General features: G+C 41.8%; 1 protein-coding gene across 1 annotated transcript; it reads left to right on the top strand.

Annotated features, from left to right (window-relative positions):
• Positions 1-1,188: 1,188 nt before the first annotated feature.
• On the top strand, positions 1,189-22,135 carry aipl1 (aryl hydrocarbon receptor interacting protein-like 1). The gene is made up of 6 exons (XM_057838667.1): positions 1,189-1,370; positions 2,194-2,373; positions 7,311-7,499; positions 7,576-7,752; positions 16,706-16,847; positions 20,963-22,135. Exons 1-6 carry the CDS (start codon positions 1,266-1,268, stop codon positions 21,160-21,162), a joined length of 993 nt encoding a protein of 330 aa, XP_057694650.1. The 5' UTR covers positions 1,189-1,265; the 3' UTR covers positions 21,163-22,135.
• The last annotated feature ends 339 nt before the right edge of the window (positions 22,136-22,474 follow it).

Genomic DNA, 22,474 nt, shown 5'->3' with positions numbered 1-22,474 from the left:
AAAGTCACCTAAACTTGAATGAAGCGCTCAGCCATCTTTTGTAGTTTTTGTCACTAACAGTCGCTTGCCATTGACAGCGATATACTTTCATTCAATTTGAACAGGGAGAGGCTGGCATCCTTCCATCAAGTTAAATTACATGTGTAAAGTGTCAAGCATTGTTTATTATTTTGTCACTTCAGGGCCACTTACCCATTTTCCTGCTCTCCCAATGACATCTACAAGAAGGCCTGAAACCTAATAATTTGGATGGTGCCAGTGCCTTGCTTAATACTGTTTCACTTCAGACTTGTTTGGAGGTTGCAGCACATTCCACCATATAGTGGTCATATTTGAACACAGATAAGCATGATAGTTTCTGCTGAAATACATTCATTGCCACGTCCTTCACAAAGGGAAATACAAAGCTTGAGCCCCAGTCCTTGTGCATTTGTAGAAATAAAACATTAACATTACTCCAAACTACTTGCAGACATCGTGAAGGAACATTATACGCACATGCTCGCACGGCCAGACACATATAGGTGACAGATGCGTTGGAAGAAAGGGCACTGAGTGCATTCTGTAATTGTCTGCTTTCAGCATGCACTGCATTGTTCACATCACCATGAAAATCATGGAAATTTCCTCTGGAATGAAAACAATGCTGTGCACTCCTACATATTTTTTTCCCATTTAGCTCTCTGTCATGAAACACACATGTGCACTGGTGCACACCATTGCACCAGCGCTGTATTAAAAAGTGGGTTTCGATTGGTGAGCAAACTATTTTAATCATTCCTACCTGAAGGGTTGATCTTATGCTTGTCTATCTTTGATCCTAGATGGTATTTATGATGGTGAAAATAATTTCGTCCTTTTAAATTTGCCAAGTGCCACCAAATTGTGTTACTATCCTATGAAGAAATCACAAGTTTAATTAGAATACATTGTTTATGTGATTAAATATAATTTCAGATTGTTCCTGGCAGTCCAATAACATCATCAGGATGGTTAATTTGCTTTCATATAATCCTAACACGTACACAAACGAGGTAATATTCCTTAGCGTAAGACAGTCATCATATGCACCTGATGCTCCGCTTGTTTCAAGATGTTTCCCCAAGATGACTGTCAGTGTTGATGACAGATACACAATCCTATTATCCCTGCCTGAACTAATCCTGCTGCAGAGATGTACTTCACACACTTACGGACTCCATCATTACACACATGAATGACAATAGAAGGTGACAAATAATATTGGAAGTAATTAAAAAAAATATATGTCAGATATGCAAGACTCGCTGCTACTGGGTTTAGAGGGTATCAAGAAGACAATCCTGCATGGCGGGACTGGAGACATCCCAAAATTCATCACTGGAGCAAAGGTAATGCTAATATTCTGTACTATATACTACTTCTTGGTCATTTGAGGCGATATATAGAGATTGATTTCTTTAACTATCTCTTGTGAAGTTATTTCATGGCCATAATTTCACGACATGTGTATTCATTTAAAATACTCAAATGTAATCAGATCAAGGATTGGTGGTGCTGCAATTCGCAATATTGCCAGTAGAGGGAAACAGAATAAAAAAAAAAAAAAATCCTTTCAATTGACTCAGTTTCTATATTACAGTATACAGTATCTTTAACTGTAGCAATAAATATACAGTGTAGGGCATATAAAAGAAGAAAAATGGAAAGCCACCATTTGTTTAAAAAAGGAGAAAAAAAAAGAAAGAAAAAGGGAAAAAAACAAACCGAGAAGTGAGGACCTTATTGTTTGAATTATAATAATTACAAAAATATATGAATTTCTGTTTGACATGCATAATAAAGTATGCCATAATTTTTTTCTATTTGCTTTAACAGCAGAAATGCATTTTTTTTCCCACTTGGCACATAATTGTTTTTAGCCACTGTGCTTGAAAGTGTAAGCAAGCGAGGCTTTTTATAAAACCACATTCTTGTGCAACAGAAATAACTTGGCAAGTGTGCTTTCACTTTCCTTGGCTGTTATACAACCATTTTTTGGCCTGCTCGATAACTCTTCATACGTGATGTAACAGAAACATCATGTTTTCCACAAGAAATCAAATACATGTTATTTGCTAATTACTCAACTGTAATTCCACTCCATTTACAACAACACCAAAGGAGAGGTGATCCTTTTACAAGCTCACTCACTGGGTACTTGCTTCGGTCCAGGTGACCTTTGACTTTCGCACCACACTGTGCGATGACGAGCGCACGGTGATTGATGACAGCAAAGCTGTGGGTACACCCATGGAGATCGTGATCGGCAACATGTTCAAACTGGACATCTGGGAGACTCTGCTGGCTTCGATGAGAATTGGAGAGGTGGCCGAGTTCTGGTGTGACACCATTGTGAGTAGGATCATTTGTGTTTGGGTTTCTCAAAGGTGAGGTAAATTCCTAAAATTGATTGTAAATAATTTCATTTCTAATTTAACTATATGAAAGCTGCAATTTAAAAGTCATTTACGTCATTTCTGGACCTTAAGGCGCAACTGACTATAAGACGCCACCCACTAAATTTGACAAGAAAACTGCATTTAATCATAGATACGCCACACGGGACGATAAGCCGCAGCTGTCCTCACTGTATTATGGGATACTTACACCAAAAGATATTAACAGATAGATATTAACACATTATTTGACAGCGGCATTGGGAGACTGTCATAAGACCAAATGAACCACCATGAACCAAAAGCTTTAATACTTCAAGAAGCTTCATTTTGCAATCACTGCTCCCTTGGGGGAGACGGTCAACCTCTGCTGCTGCCTGCTGTCAACACTGTTGTCATCCAACACGCCTCCTAGCATGCATTGCAGCGCTACAGAGGTAAATACCAATCAAAATTAATGTTCTGTGCTAATTATTTATTCAGTTACTCTTCCAGTTGTTTTATTAATTGCTAGTTCTCTTATTTGGTAACACTGTTTATTTGACAGTGGTGTCATAAAACTGTCATAAGACCATTATTATTATAACATAACAGTACCATGAGCATCAATGAATGCTTATGACCGATGTCATTTTGTGTCATTCGGCAAATTGTCTCACTTTGAATAGATGTAAAAGGTCCGAGCTGGACACAAACGGAGTGTTGGTGACATAGTTTGCTGGATAATACTGAATGAAATTCATTTATTGCCCATGATAGTGTTATAATCATGTCATAATGATGACGGCTGCATCGCAGTTTTATGACGCCGCTGTCAAATAAAGTGTTACTTATTAACCCAAACAAATCAACAAATAGGCCGCACTGGACTATAAACCGCAGGATTCAAAATGAGGGGAAAAAATAGTGGCTTATAGTCTGAAAATTACGGTAATTCATTGAGGTGTTCACAAGACTATGGCTTTAAGAGTTTCCACTGTTTTGTGTTCATAACTAGGTTGAATGCTTGTCCATCAACAGGATGTTTTTGTGAAAGCTCTGTGTGCTACAGTGAATATAAAGTCTGCACACCCTGATTAAAAACTGCAGGATTTGGAGACAAAAATTTTAAAAGGACATATAAACGTGTCTTATAAAGTGTATAACTATGTTTGTTTGTTTTTGCCAATATAAGTGTGCACACCTTTTTCTGATTTTCGGGGATGAGCGATCTCATTTTATTATACATACTTTATGTATATAAACATATAAGTACAAATACAGTATATAAAAACAAACAGAAATTTCACACATATGTATACAAATACGTGAACATGCAGTAAATACATTATGTAAGCATCCAGTAGCATATACTGTTAATCTCATCATGTTCAAAATTTAAAGTAAATAGAAAAGAGCTTGGGGAGTCAAAATTAGCAACTAATATGAGTGTGCACACCTTATTCTAACTGATTTTGTGGGGTGAGTGATCTCTTTTTTTGTCAAACATATGTGTTTAAACATGTAAGTACAAATCCAGCATGCAATTACAAATGTAAATTGCACATTTAGCTATACAATTACGTAAACATGCAGTAAATACAGTATGTAAGCGTCAAGTAGCACATACTATTAATCTCATCCCGTTCAAAAATGAAAGTAGTGAAAAACAGAAGAGAGACTGGGGAAGTCTGTGGGAAAATAGATAAGAATTTATAAGAAATATCATGAAAAGATCTTCTTCAGTTTCTGGAGACATTGCTTAATATTTCACTAGTATTTCAATGTTCCATCCAAAAATGAGTACAAATGATTACACTGTGACCACTTACTGTTACTGCTCGGCAGGGGAAAAGTGATATTGATTCTAAGAGCCCATGCCCTGATGGGGGTCCACAAAGAAAAATAGAACATTAGGTAATCGTTTGCAAACTTAAATATTAATCAGTATAATTTTAATAGGAATAAAACAAAGGGTTTCTTTTTCTTGTTTTGTTTTTGGCAAAAAGTAAACACCCAGAGAGCATATGTATTGCCCCCCCCCCCCCCCCCCCCCCGAACCCCCGTATTGTCGTTAAATGGTTTGGTCCACCCTTCCTTCGATCAGATCGGGAGCAGCGGTGCGCATTTACACCAGTCTCAATGACATGGAGTGCGGGGTACAGCAGAAATTGTTTTCAAAACAAAAATCGGGTTATCAAAAGAGGGAAGAAAATAAAGCAAAACAGAAGAGGGGTAGAAAAGGCCAACAGGGTGTCACAAAGTACTTCACAAAGGAAGGTTGGTGTCTTGTGTCAGTGTAGTGCTGAAAATTAACCTGTTATCTTAGCCCACTCCAGCCCCATCTTGAACCTCGCGATGTCTATTACAAAGCTCTGAAGCGAGGTCCCAATCACTCCGTAAGAAATATGGGATTTTCCCGGCCTCACTGAGCAACATTCACCTATTCAAAACGTGAATTCTAAATAATGACGGCATTTTGTGGTATCCTAAAGATGTTGAAAGTTGGAGTGGAAATTTTCTCTTGTAAAATCAGCTTGAATCCAGTTTGTCAAGAATTTATAGAATTTAGTTTGTCATCAATTGAATTTAATGTGTTAACAAGGGACCTCGCGTTGGAGCTGTAGCCTATAGTGGAGATCGCGAGTGTCCAGATGGGGCTAAGCCTACTCCATAATGAAATACAGTACAGCAGGCAAACCCCTAGCAAGCTCTTCATACTAATACAGTTGTATACTGTATACTGTAATATAGATAAGTTAAAACAAAACATTTATTCTAAGTCATTCATTATGGTATTTACTTTGAGAATATTTATAATAAAAATATATTTAGATTGTAAAAGATGGCCTTGAGTACATTTCTTATAGATGATATCAGTCTATTCATTATTGCTCTATACGCTGCATGTTTACATAAATATATTTTCATCTTAAATTAATGCAGAAAATGCACAAAATAGTGTGGAACGATTACACCGGAATGTAGGAAATTACGTAGTTGATACGCTAAATGCGTGTGTGTCCCCCGGCACTGGTGGTGGGGCCAGGGGGGAAAGTGAGCCAGAACGGTCAGGAACGCAGTTCCGGTATAAGATTCAGGGCCAGAACGCATAAGATTCAGGGCCGGAATGCTGTTCCGGTACACGGTGCTTTGATTCCAAAAATACGACATCAGATGTCAAAACGCTATGTAAAAAAAACAAAAAAATGCTATGATGCCACACATGCATTTCATCTCCAAGAAGAAAACAATCTACCAACATCAGATTTACATACACAAGTGTTAACAACAAGCGTAATAAAGTGCTTGTGTAGCGCAATCCGATTCCACCGATATTTATTTTATTCCATGGACGGCATGGAGGTTTCCCCAGCTGCTGCAGTTATCTGAGCCAGCAAAGCAAAATGCCTGGACTCATTTATCCGTTCAATTGGCTGACATACTGATATGTCATCAGCAGAGCTAGTTAGCTCTGATTGGTTCAAACGTGCATGTTTTCTGGAACAGCAAAAAAAAAAAAAAGGTTGTTGAATTGATGCGACAAAAAAAGGGCAATGCAACGTAAATTGGATCAAATCTTTAAGAGCAACGAAAGAGTTGAGGAGGCTTATTTATCATAATTAGTTTTATTTGCTCTGATGCGGAGGTTTAGAACATCTTAGCTGTCAATGTGCACTTTGGACTTATATTTGTTCATTTATTGTTAGGCTACTTATTCATTTCCTTATGATTTAAAAAAGTCACTGTTTGCGCAATCTTCAAAACATATTCCATTTAACTCTGCATGATATAAGTCACTTGTACTTATTTTTCTGAATGTATGTTATTTAGGCCCTATATCTTTATTATTACAAAAAAGTAATTTTATTTTTACATTTCATTTCATTTTACATTACTTCAATTTTAATATACATCCTATGTTCTAAAGTAGTTAAAATTGAGATTTGGCATTTAGTATGTGAGGAAATGAGGGAAAATAAAAATTAGAAGATAGAGGTTGGGGTTATTTGCTGTTTTTGTTAACTTTTATTTTTTAAATCATTGAAAAAATACAATTTTGAATTAAAGAATCAGTTTTTGTATGTGATATACAAATAACTGTGCTAAAACAGTTTTCTTTGCATTTCAGTAGTTTAAGAGGTTTTACACATGAAAATTAAAATGAAAGAAAAACATAAATAAAAATAAATAAAATTTCGGGCTCTGTGGCGATCTTCACGTCTTTTCATGGGACCCAAAATCCCTGGCAGCGCCCCTGCTGCTCGGTGCAAACATTAACATTTCTTTTTTGTAGGTTTTATGGGTTTTTGTAGTACATGGCTGCACATGTGAGAATGTGTATGAATAAGTACATGTATGTTTATGTGTGGATGCTTGTGTGTGCGTGTATGAGAGAGAGAGAGAGAGAGAGAGAGAGAGAGAGAGAGAGAGAGAGAGAGAGAGAGCCATATGGGTGGAGGCATGTTGTCATTAATCTGCAGCAGTCTCACTTTTGCCTAATCGGCTCGGATTGCTGCTGAGTCAGCACTTCTGCCATTCCTCCAGTCTGATTAAATGTGAAAGGGCTCAGAGTGTTTTGTCCATCCTCTCACCGACTCAAAACACATGATGCATGCACACACACAGCCCCCCCCCTCCACACACACACCCCACACGCACACATCTATGTACAACTGTTTAAGAGAACGCAGATGTGAGGTGTGGTATCAGAAAGCATTCACAATTGATGTACGGGAAGCTTGTTGCTATGATAAATGAACAAGTGAGTTAGACTTACAGTAAGTAGTGATTAAAAAGTAAGACAAGGTAAAAAATAATAACAATAATAATCAAAATCATACAAATGTAAGAGTGCCAATAATATTTTTCAACATTAAAACCTTTTTCAATTCGATGGATTCTTCTCTAAAGCACACTGGAGTATACCCGCTTGTCTCCAAAAGCATGAGGCGAATCGCGGATGGCAAAGACCCAGTGGATTGGCACATTCGCACGTGTGGCATGGCCAACATGTTTGCCTACCACAGTCTGGGCTACGACGACCTGGACGAGCTGATGAAGGAGCCCAAGCCCCTCTTTTTCATCCTGGAACTGCTCAAGGTTGGAGCAGAAGCAAAATGGCAAGAGCCTGAGTCCAAGTATGTGAAACATGCCCATAGCTGTGAATGTGTGGTAGGTGCTGCAACCCAGTGAATACAACAGGGAATCCTGGGCTCTGAATGACGAGGAGAGAATGAAAGTGGTGCCCGTGCTGCATGGTCAGGGGAACAAGCTCTACAAGCAGGGACACTACCAGGAAGCCACTCTCAAATACAAGGAGGCCATCATCTGCATCAAGAATGTACAGACCAAGGTGAGCAAATACAGAACACGTTCACCATTTACAGTCCCACTGTTATCAAAGGATCGTTCACTGAACTAGATCAACTGCAATTCACAGTCCTTATGATTGCAAAATAAACCAAAATAGTCCAACCCGTCATTTTAATCACAATTTAACATTCCCGCTGTTGTCCATTAACCAGTGCCATTAAATGTATTTGATGCAGGTTAAAGACGTGTTGTTTACTTCAAAATAAGTTTTCACTGCATTTTTGGCATTATTTTTAATGTTGTGGGGATTAAATTTTGAGTAATTATTTTAAGCCTTTTAACTCGTTTTGTATTGAAATGATGACTAATAAATAGGGGTGCACAATATCCCTTTAAGGAAACCGATACCGATATCTTTAACTTCCTGCTCCTCAAGGCCGATACCGATACGATAACCGATAATATATACTGTATTTAATTTTTCAATGTATATTCACCTGAGTTTTTGAACACCCGTAGGTCAAAAACACTAGTGGTTGATTCAGCATAGATTTGCCTTTCACCGGACCAGAATTTTCATGATGACACGAACATTATTATAATGAACAAAACAAAGACAAGAACAGTTTTGACTTCAAAAAAAGTGTCCATCTTATTTTTTTCAAATGAATATAATTTGAGTCAATCACAGTCAATTCATAAGTCAATATCACTGACGATGTGTTCCCCTGAACAATGAGCACTGATCTAAAACAAACATAAACCCAAAAGGTATTATGCTTTGTCAGCAGATAAAAAAAAATTGGTGCAACAGGAGAGGAGACTTTTGTCGTCTTGGTCCATGAAACAACTTTCTTAACTTGGCAATTATAGAACAGCAAGCCTACCAATAACCAAAAGGCCTCTCAAGAACTTGTAAACATAACACTGTAAAATGCAAACATTTGCTAATTGCCATAGTAAGGTTTATAACTCAGTGAAGGAAAAATACGGCCTCTAGAACAGTAACAAAACTTTGCAAGCTGGCAAAACAGGAGTAGAAACAAATGCACACATCCCAATCAGCCACCGTGCCAAAAATGTTATTAATAGGCCCGATAATATATTGTTATCGGATTTATTGGGATGACGTCATAATTCCTAGTATCGGACCGATAATTAGCGTGCACCTCTACATAAATTCTGTGTAGGAATTTGCTTCAACACAAACACTCTGGAATTGTTATAAAACAAATGCTGTCATATACGTAGGTAAAGCGGCGTACACACGAGAAATGAGGTGGTGGACTCAATTATAGGAAATAACAAGGCACGTAAAGAAGCGAACTGGTGCAAATTTCAAAAATGTTTAATTTTCTAACCTCCAAAAACCCAAGTGCAAACTAAACACCGAAGCACAGGTAGCACAGACCGGAATGAAGACAGACAGCGTGACATCAACAAGGAATGAACTGAAACAGGCACGTAAAGGCACAGACAAGACCTTGATCATATGCATCCCAGCGGACAAAAATCGGTAACACTTTAAAATACGGTGTAATTAAGTGTTCTAACCTTAACACAGTTCGTAAACTCTAATCCCAACTAAGCCTGTCGCAATATGCGATAACTGCAATTATCGCACAATAAATGAAAATGAAGGCGGTAATTTTTCCGCTGCAATTTATCACTTCGTGTGCACGTGCGCGCGCTCGTTGGGCAGACGTGCTGTTAAAAGTTCGCCTTCCTTGTTACCAACTACGCAAAATGCATCTTCGTTAAGGGTCCGTCAAAAAATGGCACCGGAGCCAATCCGTTCCCATTATATCCTATTGTTCAACACATACCGGCCGCGTCAGTGCTCCGGATTGACTGCGGAGCATGGTTTAGGCTATTTTTTATTTTTGCCGGAGACGCATCCATCAAAATGGGGGGAGCCAGGCCTGGAGTCAACAGCCCAGTTGCTTATTCGCGGTTTAACCAGCGAGCATGGACAAAGAACGCTTCATCATGGAGGTGGAAAGTCACAAAGTGATTTATGATGCAGCAGATCATCATTATAAGGACAACATTAAAAAGGAAGCTGTATGGTGTCCAATTATGTGCGTTTTTCTAGCAATGATATCAAACACACGTTGCGCTGACAACTTTGTTTTTTATTAACACATGGCGCTAACAACACTTCCACAACGCGTGGCTCTCGGAAGGCTGTGCCGCGTAACATGAACAAAATAACATCACTGTTGTGTGCGCTTCAGGGTGCCTCGGAAAACATCCAATCAAAATATTTCACATGGAACGCCATAGCAGAAGCTATGAGGGCAAAAGTTTTCATTTGCTTAAATGCTTAAGTTATTAAGTGCAATTTTTTTTTTTTTTAATTCTTGAGAAAGACATTTTATTTCTTCCGTGTTTCTTTGCGGGATTAGTATTGTTGTCTTTTACTTAAGAGGCATGGTCTATTGTTTTTTGTTGTGATTTCTTAAAAAGTATTTTTGAATTTAATAGTAAACATTTATTGCATTTAAATGTTTTCAAATGAGAATTTTTTTTCAGTTGCTATTTTTGCTCTAGTATGATTCAACTTGTATAACATAATGTATTTACCATTAATGCGTTCATGTTCATTCATTCATTCATGTTTTGTCAGCGCCGTAGTTCCATCATCAATGGAGTGATCTTTGTAACTCTTTGTAATTGTTTTTTGAATGTCTTTTAACAAAATTCAAAAACCGGTAGTCCCCAGGTTATGACGTGCCCGACTTTTTTTTTTTTTTAATGTAAATGTTGACTTTTGTTTTGTGATGCATGCTTTTATTTTGGTGCAGGAAGCGTAGAGTAGGTTTTACTTCAGTACGCGAGAATATTTACACATCGCCCATCCCACACACAGAGTGCAGTGTTTAATTTGTAAATCATAAAGTGCCCGAACGCAAAGTACATACAGTGCCTTGCAAAAGTATTCGGCCCCCTTGAATCTTGCAACCTTTCGGCACATTTCAGGCTTCAAACATAAAGATATGAAATTTAATTTTTTTGTCAAGAATCAACAACAAGTGGGACACAATCGTGAAGTGGAACAACATTTATTGGATAATTTAAACTTTTTTAACAAATAAAAAACTGAAAAGTGGGGCGTGCAATATTATTCGGCCCCTTTACTTTCAGCGCAGCAAACTCACTCCAGAAGTTCAGTCAGGATCTCTGAATGATCCAATGTTGTCCTAAATGACCGATGATGATAAATAGAATCCACCTGTCTGTAATCAAGTCTCCGTATAAATGCACCTGCTCTGTGATAGTCTCAGGGTTCTGTTTAAAGTGCAGAGAGCATTATGAAAACCAAGGAACACACTAGGCAGGTCCGAGACACTGTTGTGGAGAAGTTTAAAGCCAGATTTGGATACAAAAAGATTTCCCAAGCTTTAAACATCTCAAGGAGCACTGTGCAAGCCATCATATTGAAATGGAAGGAGCATCAGACCACTGCAATCTACCAAGACCCGGCCGTTCTTCCAAACTTTCTTCTCAAACAAGGAGAAAACTGATCAGAGATGGAGCCAAGAGGCCCATGATCACTCTGGATGAACTGCAGAGATCTACAGCTGAGGTGGGAGAGTCTGTCCATAGGACAACAATCAGTCGTACACTGCACAAATCTGGCTTTTATTGAAGAGTGGCAAGAAGAAAGCCATTTCTCAAAGATATCCATAAAAAGTCTTGTTTAAAGTTTGCCACAAGCCACCTGGGAGACACACCAAACATGTGGAAGAAGGTGCTCTGGTCAGATGAAACCAAAATTGAACTTTTTGCCCACAATGCAAAACGATATGTTTGGCGTAAAAGCAACACAGCTCATCACCCTGAACACACCATCCCCACTGTCAAACATGGTGGAGGCAGCATCATGGTTTGGGCCTGCTTTTCTTCAGCAGGGACAGGGAAGATGGTTAAAATTGACGGGAAGATGGATGCAGCCAAATACAGGAACATTCTGGAAGAAAACCTGTTGGTATCTGCACAAGACCTGAGACTGGGACGGAGATTTATCTTCCAACAGGACAATGATCCAAAACATAAAGCCAAATCTACAATGGAATGGTTAAAAAATAAACGTATCCAGGTGTTAGAATGGCCAAGTCAAAGTCCAGACCTGAATCCAATCGAGAATCTGTGAAAAGAGCTGAAGACTGCTGTTCACAAATACTCTCCATCCAACCTCACTGTCAGGAATGAGCAGGCAGGCAGGTTGTATGGACCCAAATGCAGGGAAACAAAAAATGCAGCGAGGCAGGTGGCAGTGAACTAAAAAAAAACCTTTTAATGATAACTAACAAAATCACAAAGTACAAACAAAAGGGCTATGGCTCAAAAGGCAATGTTCAAACAAAACTTACTTAAGCAGAGGGACTGGTACACGAGGGCGTGGAACTGACTTGAGTTTGGTGAAGACGGACATAGACATAGACAATGACGCAACAAGGAGTGAACAGAAAATGGAAGCTTATATACACACAAGCAGAAAAGGGGTAACGAGACAACAAGGAACAGGTGAGCACAGGAGGATAGTCTAGGAGAAGGCACATCAGGTGAAATCAATGGGCAATCACAGGGACAAGTCACACTAGGAGAAAACAAACACAAAACCTAACAGTACCCCCCCCCTCAAGGGACGGATCCCAGACGTCCTGAAGAAACAAAACGTCAGAAGGTTGCTCGGGGGAGGGAGCAACACCAGCCCGTCAGGGCCAGTCAGGCGGGCGTCCAGGACGCCAGACATGGGTTGACCGCAAGGGTCGATCTGGAGGGCGTCCAGGGCGCCAGACGTTGGGCGACCGCACGGGCCGATCAGGTGGGCGTCCCAGACGAGGCAGTGCTCGGTCCTTCATGCCGCCAAGCCGTGGCAAGAAGCGGGGAGCAGCATCGTCGGGGCGAGGGCCAGGAACTTCGGCGTCTGCTGGCGGGACAGTAGCGGTGTCGTCTGCTGGCGGGACAGCAGCGGAGTCGTCTGCTGGCGGGACAGCAGCGGAGTCGTCTGCTGGCGGGACAGCAGCGGAGTCGTCTGCTGGCGGGACAGCAGCGGAGTCGTCTGCTGGCGGGACAGCAGCGGAGTCGTCTGCTGGCGGGACAGCAGCGGAGTCGCAGGAGTCTGCTGGCGGGACAGCAGCGGAGTCGCAGGAGTCTGCTGGCGGGACAGCAGCGGAGTCGCAGGAGTCTGCTGGCGGGACAGCAGCGGAGTCGCAGGAGTCTGCTGGCGGGACAGCAGCGGAGTCGCAGGAGACTGCTGGCGGGACAGCAGCGGAGTCGCAGGAGACGGCTGGCGGAACAGCAGCAGGGTCGCAGGAGACGGCTGGCGGAACAGCAGCAGGGTCGCAGGAGACTGCTGGCGGAACAGCAGCGGAATCGCAGGAGACTGCTGGCGGAACAGCAGCGGAGTCGCAGGAGTCTGCTGGCGGAACAGCAGCGGAGTCGCAGGAGTCTGCTGGCGGAACAGCAGCGGAGTCGCAGGAGTCTGCTGGCGGAACAGCAGCGGAGTCGCAGGAGTCTGCTGGCGGAACAGCACCGGAGTCGCAGGAGTCTGCTGGCGGAACAGCAGCGGAGTCGCAGGAGTCTGCTGGCGGAACAGCAGCGGAGTCGCAGGAGTCTGCTGGCGGAACAGCAGCGGAGTCGCAGGAGTCTGCTGGCGGAACAGCAGCGGAGTCGCAGGAGTCTGCTGGCGGAACAGCAGCGGAGTCGCAGGAGACTGCTGGCGGGACAGCAGCGGAGTCGCAGGAGACTGCTGGCGGGACAGCAGCGGAGTCGCAGGAGTCTGTTGGTGCAGTCGGCGCGGGCACTTGACTGCGTGGAGTCGGCGCGGGAGGCACTTGACTGCGTGGAGTCGGCGCGGGAGGCACTTGACTGCGTGGAGTCGGCGCGGGAGGCACTTGACTGCGTGGAGCCGGCGCGGGAGGCACTTGACTGCGTGGAGCCGGCGCGGGAGGCACTTGACTGCGTGGAGCCGGCGCGGGAGGCACTTGACTGCGTGGAGCCGGCGCGGGAGGCACTTGACTGCGGGGAACCGGCGCGGGAGGAACTTGACTGCGGGGAGCCTCGGGAAGCCGAGCCGTCAAGACGTGCCCACGACGTCGGCGTGGACGAGATCGCCGAGGCTTTTGGACAGGGTTCTTGGACAGACTGGGTGGTATGGAATGAGGGAGGCCTGAAAAAAACTGAGAGGGTGAAGAAAAGGGCATGGAAAAAAAAATCTGGGTCGGAGTCAGAATCAGAATAGAGGAGGTCATATAAATTGTGATCCTCCTCAAAGTCTGAAAAATCAGAATCCAAAAAAATGTGTTGTGGTCTGTGGGTGGTTTGAGGGTGTCGGCGCGGTGGCCGAAAATGAATCTTTCCCGCTGGGTCCAGGATTGGTTGCGTCATTCTGTCAGGAATGAGCAGGCAGGCAGGTTGTATGGACCCAAATGCAGGGAAACAAAAAATGCAGCGAGGCAGGTGGCAGTGAACTAAAAAAAAACCTTTTAATGATAACTAACAAAATCACAAAGTACAAACAAAAGGGCTATGGCTCAAAAGGCAATGTTCAAACAAAACTTACTTAAGCAGAGGGACTGGTACACGAGGGCGTGGAACTGACTTGAGTTTGGTGAAGACGGACATAGACATAGACAATGACGCAACAAGGAGTGAACAGAAAATGGAAGCTTATATACACACAAGCAGACAAGGGGTAACGAGACAACAAGGAACAGGTGAGCACAGGAGGATAGTCTAGGAGAAGGCACATCAGGTGAAATCAATGGGCAATCACAGGGACAAGTCACACTAGGAGAAAACAAACACAAAACCTAACACTCACTGAGCTCGAGCTGTTTTGCAAGGAAGAATGGGCAAGAATGTCAGTCTCTCGATGTGCAAAACTGATAGAAACATACCCCAAGCGACTTGCAGCTGTAATTGGAGCAAAAGGTGGCGCTACAAAGTATTAACGCAAGGGGGCCGAATAATATTGCATGCCCCACTTTTCAGTTTTTTATTTGTTAAAAAAGTTTAAATTATCCAATAAATTTTGTTCCACTTCACAATTGTGTCCCACTTGTTGTTGATTCTTGACAAAAAATTAAAATTTTATATCTTTATGTTTGAAGCCTGAAATGTGGCGAAAGGTTGCAAGGTTCAAGGGGGCCGAATACTTTTGCAAGGCACTGTATGAGAGCGCAGGGATGACGAGACGGGCACAGGTCCCGGAATATACGCAGAAAATGGTACTGGAAACAACATGCAAATGCCCACTTGCCGTGCTGTGGGACTTACAAGCCTCAATTTCAGATAATATCCATAGTATAAATGTTATGACAACAATTTATAATTATTTAGGCTATACTCTGCACAGCACGGGCAATTGTCCACATAACCATCGGTGGGACTTACAGTACACAGTCAGCAATTAGTTTTTCAACAGGTCTAACTTGTAAAACATTAAAAGAAAAAAATCAGAGATTACAATAAATAACACAAAGCCTTTCTTTTGCGAGTTTCATCCCCCCTGTCTTCTCTGACCCCAAAGTTCTCACCGCCTTACAAATTGTGCAGACCAAACCCAAATTTCCCATAAAGGTACTGGCCTGTTGCTCCGGCTGTTGGTGGTCCAACTGGCTGACTGCTGGCGCTGTAGCTGGCCACCATTCCGGGTGGCGTTGAACCTGACCAGCTGCTGCCAAAGTAGCAGCCTCCTGCCCTGGCTCGGCTGACTGTCCGTGAACCTGGCTAGCTGCTGCAGCGCTAGCCTCCTGCTGCACCCGGTCCTGCCCGTTAGCATGATCGCTGCAGCTGCCCTCATCGCCGGTTGTTGCTTTTCTGACTCGTTTGAACCATCTTGACCACCAAGACGGTAAATGCAACTGTTTTTTTGGCATGTTGAAATACCATTTGAACCTGACTGCTTGCTCCCTAGATGCCGCAAATTTCCAAAGTTTATTTGATCATTTCATGTCAGGGGTGTGATTTGTTGGTCCAGCTTTTCAGTGCATCACAAATCTCCGACTCTTTCAAATGACGTAAAATTTTTATAAAGAACATGCAAATCTTGGGATTTGTTCTGTAAAAATGTTTTATTTATATTCTTATTTTATTTAATAATTTTTTAAAAAATGTTTTCATATTATTATTATTTTCTATACACGAGAGGTGCTGGATCTGCCCAAATAAGTCCCAGAACACAGGGGGGCCAAAATGAAGAGGTGCTGGATCTTGTTCCGGCAGGATCCGGCACAAATTGACCCCTGACGGAGTGTCACGCACATATGAGGAAGAGCGCAGCGAGTGAATAGGTGACAGCCTGCGCGCACATTTGTTGCTTGTGAAGCATCCAGGGACGACGACTGTATATAACCCCTTTTGTCCTTTTTATTGTGCGTTTTCAATTGTGGTCAAATACTTGGGGCGAATTTATGCGATTGTTTTTGATGATGTGCGGATGCTAACTTATACATGCTAATTGTTTGTTATTGCTGTATTAGCAGCTACTTGTAAACGCAAATTTGAATTGCTGTTATTGAAGATGAGACTGATTTAATTTCATTTCATTTTAGTTTAATTCTGCAAGACTTGATGTCATGTCATGTCTGACATCGTCATTTCGGAGCTTAGTTCGCTGTCTAGGCAGGACTTAGCTCCAACGTCTTGGCGAGGACAGTACAATGACGTATAATACATGTTTTTGGATTTTTTTTTTTTAGAGGATTTAGAGGTATATAAGGGGTTGAATCCGATTTACATCGCCAGCACTGGAACGGAACTCATTCGTAATCCGGGGACTACCTGTATTTAATTAGTGTGAAAAATGATGACAGTGGGACTTTAACACACCACACAATGGCTCTCCCACCAACTGATTTTACCCTAACTTACTGAATTATTCTCACTTAACATACTGTCGAGGTGAAATGCTCTCACACACGACTGTGAGAGTTAACCCTCACTCGTATGATTAGATTAAGACATGACATGTTTTGTTAAAGGAAAAAGCATGGGAAGCTCCATGGCTGAGGCTGGAAAAGCTGGCCCACACGTTAACGCTCAACTACTGCCAGTGTCTCCTACGCATGGAGGAGTATTATGAGGTCATCGAGCACACCAGTGACATCATTAACCAACACCCAGGTTAGAAGCAAACACACATGAACGAGAGAGAATGAAACATTTAGCTCCATTACTCACATTCGATGCATGTGATGTAATAAAGACTTCTGCGGTTTATGAGCGTTTACTGCGCTCTTTACATGCTGGGAAGGATTTCATAGAGTGTGACATCTACTTTTTTGTAAGGGACCAAAGGGATTTTTTTTTTCACGCTTCTGTAAAGGTCTGCCAAAATCAAAACTGTGGCACAATGATTTTAATATCATCCACTTAATTTGTCTGCTCCTGAGAAACACACTTCTGTTGTGGAATGAATTTTGAAGTTGTACATGCTGTTTGGGATTAGTTGCAACTTGTAAGTACAGTAAAACCTCTGAAAGCTAAGCACAATGCATTTTGAGGGGCTGGACAAACTCCAATTGTTGAGATCCAAAATAGAGTACAGTATTGGCCCGGATATAGGACGGTGTTTTTTGCATTGAAATAAGACTGAAAAAGTGAGGGTCGTCTTATATTCGAGTTCTAGACATTATACCCATTCACAACACTAGATGGTGCCAGATATCATTGAAGCGAATGCTGAACTTGAGAAGTAATGTTCTGTCATGACAGATCTCAGCTACTCTCAAGTTTAACCAGTTTGCATTATTTTATTGCAATGTTTTTCCTTATTCAGATTTGTTTCAAGACTACAGTTACAGTTAGACCTCACTTTGATGGTTAATGCAGTTATTGCAATGTTGTTGTTTTATCACAATAGATTGGTTTATTTACATTTCAAAAACCAGAAGCCATTCATTTACGAATGTGATTGCACTTTAGTTTACATATTTAAATGTTCAGATATTAAGATTTGAACGAGGCAAAATAACATGCTTTTTCTCTCAAATATATTGCTATAATCATTTGTTTCAGATTATTAATTATTAATATTATAATAATTATTAATAATTAATAATTATAATAATTATTTTCTCTATAAAAATTAATCTGGTGCTCAAAAAGTCTTTTTTCAAACTTGAATCTTGAAAAAAAGGGGGTCGTCTTATAATCAGGGCCGTTTATATTCGGGCCAATACGGTATATATATTTAAAAAAAAAAAAAAAAAAAATTGATGACAATAAAGTGCTGTATATTTTAGGTAACCCATCCATCCATCCATCCATTATCTTCCGCCTAGTCCGGGGTCGGGTCGCGGGGGCAGCAGCTTTAGCAGGGAAGCCCAGACTTCCCTCTCCCCAGCCACTTCAGCCAGCTCCTCCGGCGGGATTCCAAGGCGTTCCCAGGCCAGCCGAGCGACATAGTCTCTCCAGCGTGTCCTGGGTCGACCCCGGGGCCTCCTGCCGGTGGGACATGCCCGGAACACCTCTCCAGGGAGGCGTCCAGGAGGCATCCGAACCAAATGCCCGAGCCACCTCAACTGGCTCCTCTCAACGTGGAGGAGTAGCGGCTCGACACCAAGCCCCTCCCAGATGACCGAGCTTCTCACCCTATCTCTAAGGGAGAGCCCGGACACCCTGCGGAGGAAACTCATTTCGGCCGCTTGTATCCGGGATCTTGTTCTTTCGGTCACGACCCACAGCTCGTGACTCGGTAGGAACGTAGATCGACCGGTAAATCGAGAGCTTCGCCTTTTGGCTCAGCTCCTTCTTCACCACAACGGACCGGTGCAGAGTCCGCATCACTGCAGACGCTGCACCGATCCGCCTGTCAATCTCCCGCTCCCTCCTACCCTCACTCGTGAACAAGACCCCAAGATACTTGAACTCCTCCACTTGGGGCAGGATATCATCCCCGACCCGGAGAGGGCACTCCACCCTTTTCCGGCTGAGGACCATGGTCTCGGATTTGGAGGTGCTGATCTTCATCCCAACCGCTTCACACTCGGCCGCGAACCGCCCCAGTGAGAGTTGGAGGTCACGGCTTGATGAAGCCAACAGCACCACATCATCTGCAAAAAGCAGAGATGCAATGCTGAGGCCACCAAACCGGACACCCTCAACGCTTCGGCTGCGCCTAGAAATTCTGTCCATAAAAATTATGAACAGAATCGGTGACAAAGGGCAGCCTTGGCGGAGTCCAATCCTCACTGGGAACGAATTTGACTTTTAGGTAATTTTAGGTAACACTTTGTTTAAATTGTTTGTCTGCCTCATATTTTGGCTCCCTTGATCTGTGACGTTATGGTCAAAATATTAGCAAGAGCTTCCCTTCAGATACAACCGAAGCTGTTCCTGTCAAATTTGCATCAAAAGTGACATAATTTACTGAATGGCATTTAATGACACCTGTCATAAGCGTTCATTCATGTCCGCGACAGGTGTCATGCCACAATTATGAAATGTCTTTTGACAGTATTATGAACCATGTTCAAATTGTGTTACCCAATTTGGTTATAATTATAGGCGGAGTTTGACTTTTGTGGCAGGGAGGGCAAAAATGTTAATGACCCCGAAACGCAGTGTCAGCAATAAAATTAACTTACATGATATAGGCTCGGATAGTAGCTTCTCCCATGCTTGTACATACAGGCATCCCAGCTGTGGGTGTGTGCGTGCGTGTGTGAGCGTGTGCGTTTTTCTGTCTTACCTAGTGGAGAAGTAGAGGCCGCATCGTTTTTGAATGAATATTCCAGCCAGGAACATTTATAATAATACGTTGGAAATTTGTGGGTTTTTTATATTTTTTCCCCATCATTTTTTAGGGTTAACGTCTGTAGTGGAGCAAACCAAAATTCTGCTCACCATTTTGGCGTTGCTCTTCCGGCATTTTAAGGTCCACATCTTCAATCCTAGGTTCTCGCTCAGTCGTTGTTGTCGCTTTTGAAAGCTTAGCTTTGAAAAAATTAGGTACAGTATATCCATCTTGCCTCTTCTGTCCTCAGGTGTGTTTTTTTTTTTTGGGGGGGGGGGGGGGGAGGCTAGGCAAAGCAGATGACCATCTCTAAGGTGCTAGTCACATGATCTGTTTGAGAAATAATTTTGACATTTTATAAAAAAATAAAATAAAATAAAAAATCATTTCATTTCATTCATTATTCTTGTTTGTTTTGTTGCTTTACAACTTTGATAGACAATATTTTACCGGCAAAGGCTTAATTTTAAATTCATAAAGCCTTTTGGAAAGTCTATTATATGCAATGATTTTGACCCGCCCCCCCTTAATCTCCACGTTTGGTTGTAATGATTTGCAAATTAATGTTTTGAAAAAGTATTCCAGTGCTACTTTGAGATACGAAAGCTTCTGTATATGAAATTTTTTTAACAACGTTTTTCGACGCTTTTTTTTTTTTTTTTTTAACTTCATATTACGAAAATTTATTCATCATAAATAGACAGACCATAATGTGCAACACAGTGCTCATGGATATGAAACATAAGACAAATATAACTAACAAGCTGCTTACAAGATGCGTTATCAAGCAACAAACAGCTAGATGAAATAGTTACCAAGCAATGGCTGCTGAAATTAGCTCGTCTTTTAGCATTCCTTGTTTGCTGTAAACTCAAGTAGTCTTGCGATAACGTCTGTGTAGAATGACCCGGAACCTAAAAAAACTACAGTAGTTACAATTAAGTGCCACTAGGGGACGACAAAGCATTACAAATAAAGACAGACAATCACAGGACATTACAACAAATTTAGTATGGTGTGTTAGTATAGCTTGGAATTAATTAGGCGATATACTTGTAAAATGTGATTCATTATGCAAAAAATTATGATAAAAAAAACTATTTCAGATTGAATTAAGTTTGTATTTTGGGCACCACTGTATGCTTAATTAACATAGCCTACAATTACGTATCTTTGAAGTTACTCTTATACTACATTGCGGCTAGATTTCCTTGTATGTAGCCTCCTTCCTGTGTGTCACTGATACAACTCGTAAAAAAGCCCTTGGAATGAACTCGTAATCATACAAAAATGTATTTATTCAAAAATTGGCCATTAAAGATGAATTTAGTTGACATTATGACTGTGAGTAATGACCCCTCATAAAGCAGCGCGGTTGCAATAAATGCACATAGCTTTGTTGTAAAATAAAGGGATGTGTTTGCAGGATTAAAGTTGAAAAAGTACTGCCTTTTATAAGGCGCAATGGAACCTACAAAAGCAGTTTCTGTTGGTCCCCTAGGCGTCATGAAGGCCTTCTATCTGCGTGGGAAGGCCCATCTCGAGGTGTGGAATGAGGCAGAGGCCAGGCAGGACTTAAGCAAGGTTTTAGATCTGGACCCAGGAATGAAGAAGGCTGTGAAGAAGGAGCTGGCGGTGCTGAATATGCGCATGGAGGAAAAGAATAGGGAAGACAGGAACAAGTACAAGGGCATGTTTTAAGTTGACTTCATTGTGTCAATAAAACATTCATTTGGCCCATTACAGGCTATTGGTGTCTTTATCAGGTAAATAATGATATAATAATTAGGGTTGTTCCGATCATGTTTTTTTGCTCCCGATCCGATCTCGATCGTTTTAGTTTGAGTATCTGCCGATCCTGATATTTCCCGATTCGATTGCTTTTTTTTTGCTCCCGATTCAATTCCAATCATTCCCCATAATTTTTCCCGATCATATACATTTTGGCAATGCATTACTCGGACAAATATATACATTCAACCAGAGGTTGCGCTAGATTTTTTCATTGTCTCTCATTTTGACTGACAGGGTCATAAAAATCCGGTCATAATCTATTTTTACCCGTCCCTTAAATTTTTAAAATGATAATGACATTGTGGTGACCCTTTGTTTGGCATAATTCACCTTCCGTATTTGTGTGTCCATTTGGCCGAGCGCGTTACTGGCTACGACACAGTCACATGACAGAGACACTTAAGAGCCGCACGCGTTCCGCCTTGAATAGAGAGTTCACAGAGACAGCAGAACTACAGCGGCTGGACACAGCAATTCGAGCTAACAAGACTGTTAACATTGCATACCGCTTCAACATATTCAATAGTATTGAGTTTTCATTCATTTTAAATTAATATTCTGTCCGAACAAGCTTAACAGAGAATCCACACCGTGCCATCACACATCAAGCAGATGAATATGTAACTTTTTCTCCGCAGTGACAAAAACAGCTGACTGTGGCCCCAGTAGGTAGGCTACATTATGGAACAATGAAATTAACAGTTCACCTGCTGTGGCCTGAACGGAGTCTTACACGTTCCTCCTGGTGCGCATGGACTTGAATTGCATGCCCGCTTGTGCAGTCCCTGTTTTTTTCACCTCTTTTATCAACACCATCGCCGTTTTGGGGTTTTTTGAAGAAACTTCGGACACTCAGTTGCCTTGACATTTTTCAGAGTAAGGCCAACGACGTCATGCATCAAGAGAGACAATAGCTAATTAATATGCTCACTCGCCACCCTGTGGTCTGGGGTGTGAATTGCAACCTGTCAAAATGACAGGTGGACTTCAGTTTTTCCGTCACCGTTTTAAAAAATCGGTCAATGATCAAACATTCTTTCTGTGAGAGGGATCCACAGATAGAAAGACTTGTGACTTTGTATATTGTGACTAAATATTGCCATCTAGTGTATTTGTTGAGCTTTCAGTAAATGACACTGTAGCCATACCCAAATGCATGATGGGAAGTGGAACCATGACTGTGCGTAGTGCTACCAATTGATATATCTTCTCTGCGTTG

This window comes from Corythoichthys intestinalis, chromosome 6 (genome assembly GCF_030265065.1).
Source record: "Corythoichthys intestinalis isolate RoL2023-P3 chromosome 6, ASM3026506v1, whole genome shotgun sequence".
NCBI classification, from domain to species: domain Eukaryota; kingdom Metazoa; phylum Chordata; class Actinopteri; order Syngnathiformes; family Syngnathidae; genus Corythoichthys; species Corythoichthys intestinalis.
The sequence above is the reverse complement of the archived record's forward strand: the minus strand, read 5'-3'. Positions and strand labels throughout refer to the sequence as shown.